This window comes from Micropterus salmoides, unplaced genomic scaffold, assembly GCF_014851395.1.
Source record: "Micropterus salmoides isolate LMB-PRFRI ecotype aquatic unplaced genomic scaffold, ASM1485139v1 Ms_hic_scaffold_12, whole genome shotgun sequence".
Classification (NCBI taxonomy): Eukaryota; Metazoa; Chordata; class Actinopteri; order Centrarchiformes; family Centrarchidae; genus Micropterus; species Micropterus salmoides.
The window spans coordinates 33,401,763-33,414,308 of record NW_024040263.1 but is presented as its reverse complement, the minus strand read 5'-3'; the positions used below and the strand labels follow the sequence as shown (position 1 = coordinate 33,414,308).

The 12,546-nt window shown below is 39.0% G+C and overlaps 1 protein-coding gene across 1 annotated transcript in view; it reads right to left on the bottom strand.

The window, feature by feature from the left end:
- glra3 (glycine receptor, alpha 3) overlaps nucleotides 1-12,546 on the bottom strand; it is a 59,199-nt gene that overhangs the window by 19,426 nt on the left and 27,227 nt on the right. The window contains exons 4-5 of the mRNA XM_038714631.1: nucleotides 7,404-7,627; nucleotides 6,232-6,314 (exon numbers count right to left, since the gene is read on the bottom strand). Coding sequence (XP_038570559.1) covers nucleotides 6,232-6,314; nucleotides 7,404-7,627 — 307 coding nt within the window. The remainder of the gene's footprint in view (nucleotides 1-6,231; nucleotides 6,315-7,403; nucleotides 7,628-12,546) is intronic.

The following is a 12,546-nucleotide window of genomic DNA, read 5'->3' as shown; positions in this document are numbered from 1 at the left end:
GCTTGGAAAGGTGACTGCGTTGCGTGTGGAAATGTGTTCATATGCACATGCACAAAATTAAACTCCTCATACATCATTTTAAAACAAGACAGTGAAGTTTAGTAACAACTCTGGACTAATGCAAGATGGGAAGCAGTGGATTCAGATTAACTATTAAAATGTTGATTAGTGGGACAGACAGGACGATATGGATCACATCTCAGTAAATAATGAGCATCTCATATTCAGCCAAGTCATTTATATTTGAAAATGTATTGAAGGAAACCTGGAGGAGCCAGTTTGAATGGGCCTGATGCAGCTGATGACATTAAAATACAGAAAAGATCTATGATTTACAGTGGCTATGCTGAAGTTTGTCAGTAGAGTAGATGATGAATCATCAGCCAGTTCTGGAACAGACTCCAGCCAGTCAGCCAGTTTAAGCACAGACCCAGTCCAGACATCTTTAGCGGGTCCCACAGAGGCAGGTGAAACCCCTCCAGCCTCAGCCAGAGATCTACAGCCAGCATCAGGTACAAGCAGCTCAGACCCTTGTGGAACAGTTGCTGCTCCACCAAATGACCCAGCTGATTGGCCCCCAGTCTGATCAGACTTCATGCGCAGAGGTCTGTTCAGACCAGCACTGGATTCTTCTAGAAGAGGTTTCTATTCGGGCTTCTTACAGAGGGAGGACTGTAGTGAGAGCTTTGTGGTGTCAGGTATCAGGTGTGACCGTGCAGCAGCTCTGCTTTTGTCGCAGCCGGTCTGTGACCGAGTGGTGACGTAGCTGGTCGAGTTTTGCATCTGAAAACTGAGGAGAACTTTGCTCTGTGTGGGACTGTGAGCTGCACTTTATGAGTGCTGAAGTTAACATGTGGGTTAGTTTTGGTTTCTGCCTCCTTGTCTCATCTTAACATCCCCAGAGTCCCAAATGGGGTTCTGGTCAGACGGTCTGAAGGGGAAACTACCACACCAGCAGAGCAATAACGCAGACTAATCCCCCCACAGTAAAGGAAATATCCACTTATAATGCTGTATTCAAACCTGTCTTCAGTGAATTTAGAAAGATGGATTGTGTTTTGTTAGATCAATAGATTTTGATGTGTTGTACTTTTACTTTTGATTACTTAAGTATTTTTAAAACCAGGTTAAAACCTTTTTTACTTTTATTTGAGTAGGTTTATACTGGATGACTTTTACTTTTACTTGAGTAACATTTTTCATGTGGTATCTGTACTTTTACTTAAGTATAAAAATTGAGTACTTCTTCCACCACTGGATTTGAGCTTTACATGCATTATCCTGCTGAAATAGCAGGGCTCCAGATTAACTTTTTAAAATAGGAGCACTGTACACTGAAAAAACAAACTTTGTGGTATAAATATATTAAATTACCTAATTTCTACATTGTTAAATTAAGTTTCAGTGAGATCGACAATTTCTTAAGTAAACATTTACACATTTTATTCATGTAATACACTTATTGTGTAGAAGGAGTAGGTTTTACTATAGATATACACATACTATTTGAAAGCTTAATAGTTGCCGAATAAATACCTAAAAATACTAATCAAACACTGTCAAAAAAAACAATTGTGAAAAAAATATTCTGACAGCTGGGGCGCCAGAAAAATACCGTTAAATAACAACCTTGTAAAAGTAGTACGGTAATTTTCGATGATGACTATACAGTTTGTAACTTTCTTTTTACAAAGATTTTTGTGTAATTTTAGGGCTTTTAATGTTTATTGAACATATACATCTGTAAAAACAATTAAATTACCTATAAATATAGTTGAACACTGCTATAATACAAATAATCAGACTTAAATTTGCAGGAGTTTGATCTTGTAAATTAAATCAATGTTAAACGGCAAAATCCTGTTCTAAAACTGGTAATCGACTTTTAGATTATGTTCATTGGAATTTTTGACCATTCTTGTAGAAGCACATCTGTGAGGTCAGGCACAGATGATGTGCGAGAATGTCTCGCAGTCTCCGAGCTAATTCATCCCAAAAGTGTTCAACCAAACTCGTTCATCTGTGTCTTTAAGGACCTTGCTTTGCGCACCGGTGCACAGTCATGTTGCAACAGGAAGGGGCCGTCCCCAAAAGCATGAAATTGTCCAAAATGTCTTAGTATGTTGAAGCATTAACAGTTAATTTCACTGGAACTCAGGGGCCAACCCCCCCTCCATCAAACTCTACACTTGGCACAATGCGGTCAGGCAAGCAGCGTTCTACTGGCAACCGCCAAACCCAGACTCGTCCTTCAGAGTGCCAGACAGAGAAGCGTGATTTGTAACTCCAGTGAACACGTCTCGCACTGCGCACTGTGCGCAGAAACCGCACAGTTTCTGTTGTTCCACTTTGTTATAATACCACTAACAGTTGACCGTAGAATATTTAATAGTGATGAAATTTCGCAAATTTATTTTTTGCACAGGTGGCAACCTATCAAAGTACCATGCTTCAATTCACAGAGCTCCTGAGAGCGACCCATTCTTTCACAAATGTTTGTAGAAGCAGTCAGCATGCCTAGGTGCTTAATTTTATCCACCTGTGGTCAGGGAAGTAACTGGAACACCTGAATTCAGTGATTCTTTTGGCAATACAGTGTAAATCATTATATCACACAGCCCTATTTATTAATGGCAGTTATATTGTAAATCTAACACTGATGTAAGGGATGGCAAGCAAGTAAAGATCATCTGCCTTTTGCTTATTGCTCACACTTCATGTAGGAGCTGGTGGTGGAGGGGGAGTGGTTATCTGCTCTGTCATTTATGCAGCCAGGTAGCCACCTGACTTGAATTTGTCCCTAATTCTGTGTAGAGGGCTACGGACTAACACATCTCCATAATTTGGTCACCATACATTATTAAAGGAAACTTACTTAATGTCTTGCCAACCTTGGATAGAAATGCTGTTTGTTATGTTTGCCGTGTTTTATGTTTTCCAATTGAGCTACCTTGAGAAGCAAAATGGTTTCTTAAGGCCATCCTGAGGTGTTGATGTGCAAAGTCAGACGAATCTGAAAATGTTCTTTTGGCTTGCACACCAAAACCTTACAAACAACTGGATTCAATTGGACTGCCAAGAAAGAGTTGTGTTTGTATCACATTCCCACTCGTCTTTCTACTTACACATATTTGCATCTATTTTGTGTACCAACTTAATTTAATTGTGGACCTAACTCAGGTGCTCACAGTTGTGCACTGCCTTCCAAGGCCAGGTGGACCTAATTCAGCAATCAGCTGTAGCACTTGCGGGGTAGAATCAGAGGACAGAAAAGGAACATGTATGCATAGCACAGGGAAACACATGCAGCCGTAAGAACATTGACCAGATACAAAAACTGGCTTTAGAAAGTCAGAAAATGTTGTATTGAATCCAGAAAATGATGAAGTCTTTGGATTGTGCATGAAGTTCACTCTATGTAAAACCACCATTTTGGATGTAACGTTATCCCCTCTGCTTTGCCTTTCATATCTCTCTCCTATCAAAGCATATTAAGAAATACTTTCCAATTACTTTACATTCATTAATCTTGGAGCTGTGTCTGACAGTGTCCAAAATGTTCTTTATGTCGAACCAGTTGTGTTTCTAATGAATAGATCTGAAAATGTCATCAATAAAGTAAATAAAAACTAAACTACTTTAGTTTCAGGAGAACAATTCTTTACACTGAAATGTTTGACTTGTGTGGCCCATGTGTTGTGAGCATGGAGCTGAATAAATGGTCAGATAGTATCAGATGTGAGTATTTGTATTGTGGTGGTACTTTAAAAGGTCTGAGTTTCCACAAATTAAGTTAATTTAAGGAAATGTTGAAGGAAACTGTCACAAACTCAAAAGGGTTTTCCGGTCTAAGATAAATGGAGATTATATATATATATAAACTCTAATGTAAAATGTGAACATGTGGTAATTTTTAATTAAGAAAAAAACAGATTTAAATATGTTGGTTTGAACTTCTAAGTATTATGATAAAAGTAAACCTGTGAAATTACAGTAATTATGGCTGTTTTCAAAGATCAAAACTGTTTTCACAATGCTTGTAGACATTATACACTGATTAAAATAACATTTATTCTATGTTATTCTATGTCCATAATTAAAGAACACATGTTTTTTGTTACGGTTAACTGTTACTAATTGCACCAAGTTTAAGAAATGTTTTTACAGTATAAAACTGAAGTTTAACAGTGTTTTTTTTTTTTTTAAATAAGACATAATATTTGTGAAAATGCGATAAATTCCAGAATGTATTGGAACATTTTCTTTTAAATAACAGAAATTTTATGGTTATTCACAGCTACAGCTTTTTCATGTTATTTTACATTAGACATGTAAATTCAGTATATTTTTGCCATTTTTTGATATTTTCCTGTGTTTCCAAAATACAGGAAAATATCTGTGAAATAAAAAGGAATAAAACTGTAAAATTACAGATTTATTTTTTTACAGTGAAGTGTTTGAATCTAAGCATCCGCTTTTGGACAAGACAAAATACCCGCTATTTTAGTGGTATTGGACCAAAGCAGGGCAACTGTATCTGTTTGAGACACAGGTGATGCATGGCGGGGTTTTTTCGGGGGTAAGTAATTGCCTTTCTGTTTTACTTTTGTGATATCAGTGTTGTAGCACTCGAAACCGGTCTTGGTCTTAAGACCACTTTTTGATGGTCTTGGTCTCGTCTGGGACTCGACCGCATTTGTACTCAGTCTCGGACATTGAGGACTCTGGATTTTATTTCAAGACTGTAACTTTGGGAATATCCATAATTTTTTTTTTTTTTTAACATCCTAACTTTGAGTGGAAGTAAAACTTATTGCTTCAAATGCAACCAATAACCCTAATTAACGTCTGTCCCCCCTCCCTGCGATGCTTACGTTGATTTCAGCTCTTAGTGTTTGTATGTGGGTGTTTTTTAATGGGAATGTGGATCTTTCAGATCAATTTGTGAAGTACCTGTGATCACGTTCCACATTTTATTGCGTGCCATGCAATGCAGGGAACTGGTCTTGGTTTTGACTCTGTCTCGCCATCCCTCGGTCTTGGTCTCGACTGCTCTCAGCCCCTAAAAGTCTTGGTCTTGTCTCGGTCTCGATAAACTCTGGTGGTCTCGGTTTGGGCGCTCTTGACTACAACGCTAATCATTGCCACTATCTCAAGAGGTGCCTTAGAAAACCCAGGACTACAAAAAAGATGTGTAACTATGCTCAAAAGCTGATTTGTTTATTTAATTTCTATAATATAAAGATATAGAGTTGGCAAAGAGCGGGTAAGTTGAAAGAAGAGCAGAAGGGGAGATGTGTTTAACGTAAGCTGTGATTCTGCGTTAATGTTATTGATTGACCTGATGTCGGTCACCTCTGCTTCATTACCCTGCCTGCCTGGTGTGTGTTGTCCAGTTTTCAAGCCCTCAGTTCTGTTCAGTCTTTGTCTTGTCTTCGTCCTATGCAGAGTGTCGTGCCTGTTTCTGTGTTCTCGGATTATTTTGTTTGGACCATCTGCCCTGTTTGGATTTTGTTATTTTGATAATAACGGTTTGGACTTTGCCATGAACCTGTGTAAGCCTGTTAATAATTCCTTTTGTTTAATAGATTTCAAGAACTAGAACCTTATCTGTGTCTGCATCTAGGTCTGACCTCCTAGTCCTCCTGCTTCTGCACTCAGCCACTGTGATACTTACATAATAAACTGAATAGATTACTTACATAATAAAACATAACAGAATTATATTATCATTTTTATTACCTTAGAATGAGCCATTTCTGTCTACATACACCACGGGTCCCCTTACCTGGAAGTCGCCGTGTTTCTATTGTCGCCCAAACAGACCAACTGCTTTACAGAGTCAAAGTTTCAGTTTGAACCCTCGCCACTAAATACCACTAAAACCTACAAAGTGAACCTTTTAAAAGTTCTGTCATGCACCTGTTCGTCAGTAGTCTTTGTGAGGACTAAACTGAGTTTTAGAAGAAGGTAATGAGGACAATTTTTAAGCAAGAACATTTTTTTTGGTCCTCATATTGTGGTGGAAATTTAAAGGATTGTTCGAGGGTTAAGACTTGGTTTAAAGGTTAAAATTAGAATTTAGTTTAGTTTCAAGTAAGGATTAAGGTTGGGGTTAGGCATTTAGTTGTGATGGTAAAGTTTAGAGTAAAGCCTGGGGAATGCATTATGTCAATAAGGGTCCTCACAAGTAGAGAATTACAAACGTGTGTGAGTGTTCACTGTACTTACAGCTCTCCAGCTGCATGATACAGGTCTGAACGTCCATAGGGAAGTTTTTTAGATCCATGGGACATGAGAGAGTTAATGTTAGTCTGAAAGCGAAGAGAGAGGAGACAACAAGTAAAGAGTTAATCAAAGACAGGGTTTGAAGTTTTGCATAAATGTCGTACACATGTACAGTTTCAAAATGCTTTCATCTCTGCTTATTTTATATATGTATGAAGCACAGCTGCCATTTTACTCACTATATTTTTTTAATTGTCTAAATACATAATCTTTTATTTTTCATTAAATTCAAGTCTAGAGCAGGATTATTAGTTAACTCCACATTATCTATTATCTTATTCTGTTTGCATTATGTTGGGAATAAGCATGCTGTTGGTTAATGTACTGTAAAATAAAAAAAATATATTGGTAGATATTTTATAATTACAAAACAATGTTGTGTTGGAACAAAGTACATTTCTCATTCAGTGAGGTCCCCCATGCAAAGATAAATCCACATACAGAGCTATAGTATTTATGATTCACACTACAGATAATGTATTCCTCCAACTGACATCTTGTTTCCCTCTGTACCTGATAGGCGTGGGGGAAATCGATACAGCATAGTATCGTGATATTTGCCATGGCAATACTGTATCGATACACGGACGCCAAGTATCGATATTTCAGTATATAAATTGCAGAAGGGAGTTTTAACTTTTTGGTACTAGAATAATAAAATCTATTGTTATTTTAGTCCATTAGAAAACTTAACAGGACCATATAGAGGACTGAAAAAGTGACGTGAACAAACAGAGAAATGTCTCTTTTTAGATAAACAGATGTTGACAAAGTTTGACTTTAGGGACCTAATTGGAAGTTTGAAAAAGGTAATAAATTACAATATATCCCAATATATTTAAAATCGCAATATAAATATTGTGATAATATCGTATCGTGGCCTCTGGTGATTCCCACCCCTAGTACCTGAGTTACACTATACGCCTCTAGCCATAAAAGTGCAACATGAATCATGAACAGGGCGCCATAGCTTCTCAGTTTGGTCAAATTCAAGAGAATAAAAGTTTGTTGTAAACAGAACCTACTTAACCCTAACCCTACTTGTGAAATGATAATATCTTTGGTACACAGTATTAGTCTTTGGCAGCTTGAACTCTAAACATCAGGGCACTTACCGTATAGAGTACAAAACATTCCCATTCTTAAATATCCTTAGCAGTTTGTTGTCTGTAGTGACTTCGTGAAAGTGGGCCCCCTTTTCATTGGCAAAGAACAGATCTGGTTTCCATATGGAGTCTAACATAGATGGGTCCAAGTCCAGAGAGTCATCTGGGTACTCAGCATAGGCAAGCCTGGGGTCATTCCACTGCTGACGGAGGAAGATATTCACACGGTAGTCCTACAGACAAACAGAATAATATATACACATGACACACTATTATGGAACCTGAAGTAACTGGTTCCCATAACAAGTTTGCTGTGCCAAGTTCAGTTCAGCCCAAGTGCATGGAAGATTTTATACATGCGGATGACAGCTGTACACATGAGGACTACAGAAGGGAATTACAAGGTCTCTCTTTGATAATTCTGTTTTTAATTTAGTTTTACGCCTGTGTTAGATGAATGTAGAATGATCCATTTAAGATACATCCAGAAGGTGAAGCCTCCCTTGATATTTTATGCAATTTCTGAAACATAACCAATCATCCAAGCTGCTATATTTTTATCTTAAATCCAACCGGCTCAAGGTGAGCACTAATGAGACGTGCAAATTATTTCTAAAGTCCCATTTTGGCAAAAACCATTACATCATTTCACCACAGAGACTTGCTAACTCCTCTATCTGACTTTGATGACAAATACTATTAAACGAGCCATCTGGAGTGATATTTGATCACAGCACTATATTTAACAGCAGTTAAACCAACAGCTGGCAAACTAGCCGCCCTTCTTGGCTGCTAGAACCTGTAGAAAAGAGGCTCTCTATGTGGGGTTAGTACAGTAACAGGAGATAAACCTGGCTTAGATACGGGAAGGGGATGGCTATGCACGACACAGAAATGTAATCCTGGGTTTTGGTGAAGATTTTGACCATTTGTTTCTTTTTTGAATGATTCAAATGGCCCATGAGGGGAAAAAAAGCAGCATAAGCATCTGGAGGGAACATAGTTAGTGTCAAACTGGTCCCTATAAAGGGAACTGAGCGCCCTAATGCCAGTATCACTCTATGGCCCATTCATAAAGCCTAAATCCTGAACCCTTACAGATTTAGTAGATGTATCCTGGTAAGTGCTTGTATGCGAGAGGCTGCAAGTGTAATCGACTGCCCCTGAGTTGTACTGCACGGTCCTAACTCAAACCGGCGAGCTCGGGTACGGGAGGTGGACACACAGACGAGAAGGCTAAGGGTGCTTTCACACCTGCCTTATCTAGTTCGGTTCAATCACCTCCTTGAAGAAGTGGCCTCGGTACAAACTCTGGTGCGGTTCGCTTGTGGTGCAAAAGCAAACGAACCAAACACAGGATTTTATAATAGCAGAGATGTGATCTGAGCATTATTCCAAAGTTAAACCACTAACAAAACCGTCTGCAGCCCACGAAATGTGTTCAGTGATCTTATTATTGATCTGTATAAGCCGCTATGTTTCTGAAAATCATTTTATAAGGTATAGCCTACTTGTCAGTGCGGGTATTTCCCTGATTAAAAGGTTAAAATCTGTTTTTAAAAAAGAGGGCAAGTAGTACTCCGTTTACCCTGTCAGTTCATTAAGTGTGACAGCGATACCACAGTATAGAGAAGAGAATAAGCCCATAATTATTCCTGTACATGTCCTGTTTTTAGGTTATTATTCATAATAGGCTATGCGGTCGATCTGCTGTCTGGCATTACTAATCATGCTTATTATAAATTATTACGATTCAGAACAGAAGCAGTAAAGTGCTGCATAAACTTCTGTCAGTCACCGGAGTTTGATTTCCCCACGTGGGTCCTGATGATGCAGGATGACAATCGCCAAAACTGTCCAATCAACAAGTCACCTGTAAGTCTGCGTAACGTCATGGTTACTTCTCTGTTTCGTTTCGTTTGTGAAACTGCAGTGTGAACATGAACTAAAATGAAACAGTGTATCATTTTTTTCACTTGGTCCGGACCAAATGAACCGAACTAGAGGTGTGAAAGCGCCCTAAGACACATGGGTACCAGCGTCGGTTGCCAGTTCCTCTCTTAAGGTGTCGGGGAGTGAGGTTTATTCACTGCACAGCCTCTCTGGCTTCCGTCACACAAGGGCCCGAAATGGTACTTATGTTACCTTGACTACACCGAAACGTGTTACATACAATTGCGGCTTAGGGAGTTTTTATTTTATATTTTTTGACTTTCTTGAATGCATTTCATGCTCTTGACATACAGAGTGGTGGTTTAGAAACTTTTTTTTTTCAAATCTGCATCATACACTTAGATGTAAATTTCTTTATCCAGAGGTATTTAATAAAAAAAAAGGATTTAGTTGTAGTTGCTCCTTCCATGTTTGTTTGTACCTTTCGTAACACCTCCTGTTTAACGTCACAATGCTATGAACTGTGGGTAATTCCCTCAGGCAAAGTCTGCAGAGACGTGGACTTACAGAGAGTGTGCATAAAGGGCTCAAAGTCCTCATGGACTTGACGATTTGACAGTAGGACAGCCCTAAACCCTCACAGGGAACGAGCCTCAAAGTCTGTGAATGTGGAGTTTTTTTCAGAATGCACTATAAAAGGCAGCGATAATCTCTGCTCACTATGCTCACTGACTGGAAGTGATATCAAAACGCTTCCCCTTCACTACTTTTCCAACAGAAGCAGAGTCACACCACAGAGAACACAGAAGCAGCTAATGAAATTAAGCAAGGGTGGGTTTGATTTAGATGTGACAGTCATACTAATTGTTGCCAATGCTTTTGGCTGCATGAGTCAAACATGCAAATTTAATTTTACTTATATTGCGAAAAGAGTCACCTTGAGAAGCCAGTCTGTCCTCAACAGAAAAAACAGAGGAATAGCTTGATAATGCAGCAGCTTCTTACATGTATGTTGTATGGTTTTAATGAACACACTGTGTAAGGGTTAGGGTTCCATCATATCAATTCAACGCTTTCATGGTGCAGCAGTGCATTAGCTGATTTTACTCAACTCTGGCTGGTTATATCAGATGTAATTGGTGTGGACAGCTGGATGTGCAGGCTTTCTTTTCGTTTGACTGCTGCTTTTAGTGTCTTTACTGTATTTTAGCGACTTGTTGAGGCCGACTCCTTACTCGTTTTCTGCTTCTTCTTGTCTATTTGGAGGAGGTTTGCGACTCACTTCAGGAAAAAACATTAACTTTCAATCCAGTTCTTCAAGGTTTATTGAACCAAAGTTAACAAAATTATTCTCCGTGGTGGACTTTCAACAAATCAAAAACTTAACTTATATTTCTTTTCCACAACAGTAGTCAATGAACTATTTCACTCCTCTCATTCAAATACAAAGAAACCTCCTGAGCTGTTGTCATTCTTCTGATTATACGTGTGTGGATGACCTAATTAGGATGAGGAGCGACCTGATACAAATTACCAATATTTTTATATGACAGTTATTTAAAACAATAAAAAAGAAAAGAAAATATATCACATTGCTTGTCCTTACTATGGCTGCAACAGGTAGCATTTTACACAAGGTATTGAATGAATTACTCTGTTGGTGAAAGAAAGAGATGAGCTGACGGTGGCTTCTCACAATACTTGGGTTCAGGAAATCACCACCTCCTACTGAAGTGACGAGTCAAGTCACAAAATAGTCCAGAATTTCCAGTTAAGATTGCTTTATTGCCAAATTGTGGTAGATAGTGAGTGTGTGGCTTTGAAATGAGGAATGACATATTACAAAGTAAGACAACACATTACAACCCATTAAACCAGTCATAATAAAGAACTAAACGAGAAAAATAAATAAATAACACCACTATACTTAGAACGGTCACAAGGTGGCACCAACAGACCACTGTGCTGCCAGCTAATCACCTTTTACACACTAAATGATCCCACTACAGAAAACAGTTGGCAGCTGGGCAGCTATTAATAATAAAAAAGGATCTATTGAATGTAATAACATTAAGCACAGGCCTAACTGACATGATTATTTAGCCAAGAAATGGGGAAGACTCTACCCAAACTATAATAATGAGACTTAACAGTCGGAAACAAAGGCATTAACACTCTTTCTGTAAGTTCATTGGAAGTCTCAGATCTCTCAATGATCCTGTGAACTGCACTGGGCAGACGGAACATACCACTCTAAGAGGGGGGCGGAAAGTACCACTTGAAGATAGGGGGTGGAAGGTTCCATGTGTTGATGGCCTTTTTAACAATTGGTATCGGTATCACTTGAAGGGAACTGGATTTGGGACGGTTATTGCAAATTTTTAAACAATTACCAGCACTAACAAATACACAACGAAATGCAGTTTAGAGGAAACCGTTGAACATAGTAGCTTTACAATAGCATTTATAACAAGCAATAGGACGGCACTGATTCCAGATCAGGAGAACAGTGCTGTTGAATCACTGTGACATCATTGCATCGGCCACTACTGATGTAAAAACAGAGACGGATGGGGGTGGCGATGGAATAGTGGATAAGACACATGCATTACCCCTAGTTGCTCCAAACATACACCACTTTAATAAACCTGTTCAATTGCTTGTTAACACAAACAGCTAATCAGCCAATCACATGGCAGCAACTCAGCCGTGGTCAAGACAACTTGCTGAAGTTCAAACCGAACATCAGAAGGGGCGACAAAGAGGATTTAAGTGACTTTGAACGTGATTACGAGTGGTTATTTGAGTTACTGTTGCCTCTCTGTCATGTAGAACCAGTCTGCCCTATTCTCCTCTGACCTCTGACATCAACAAGGCATTTTCGTCCACACAACTGCCGCTCACTGGATGTTTTCTCTTCTTCGGACCATTCTATGTAAACCCGAGAGATGGTTGTGAGCGAGATTCCCAGTAGACGTCAAACCTTGAAGGAGACGGGCTACAGCAGCAGGAGACCACACGGGGGGGCCACTCCTGTCAGCTAAGAACAGGAAGCTGAGGCTACAGTTCGCGCCAACACAGTCTCACTCCCTACTCGTCAAATGTCTGACGCATGGTCAAGGCCCTTTGTCGTCGCTTTTAAAGACTTGGGTAGGCCTTTTGCATCAATTATTGACGTTCAGGGATCCACAGTCAAGTTAGCAACGCTTAGCAACAATAAATATGCAATATCCGGTTACACTTTCAAGATAAAACGTAA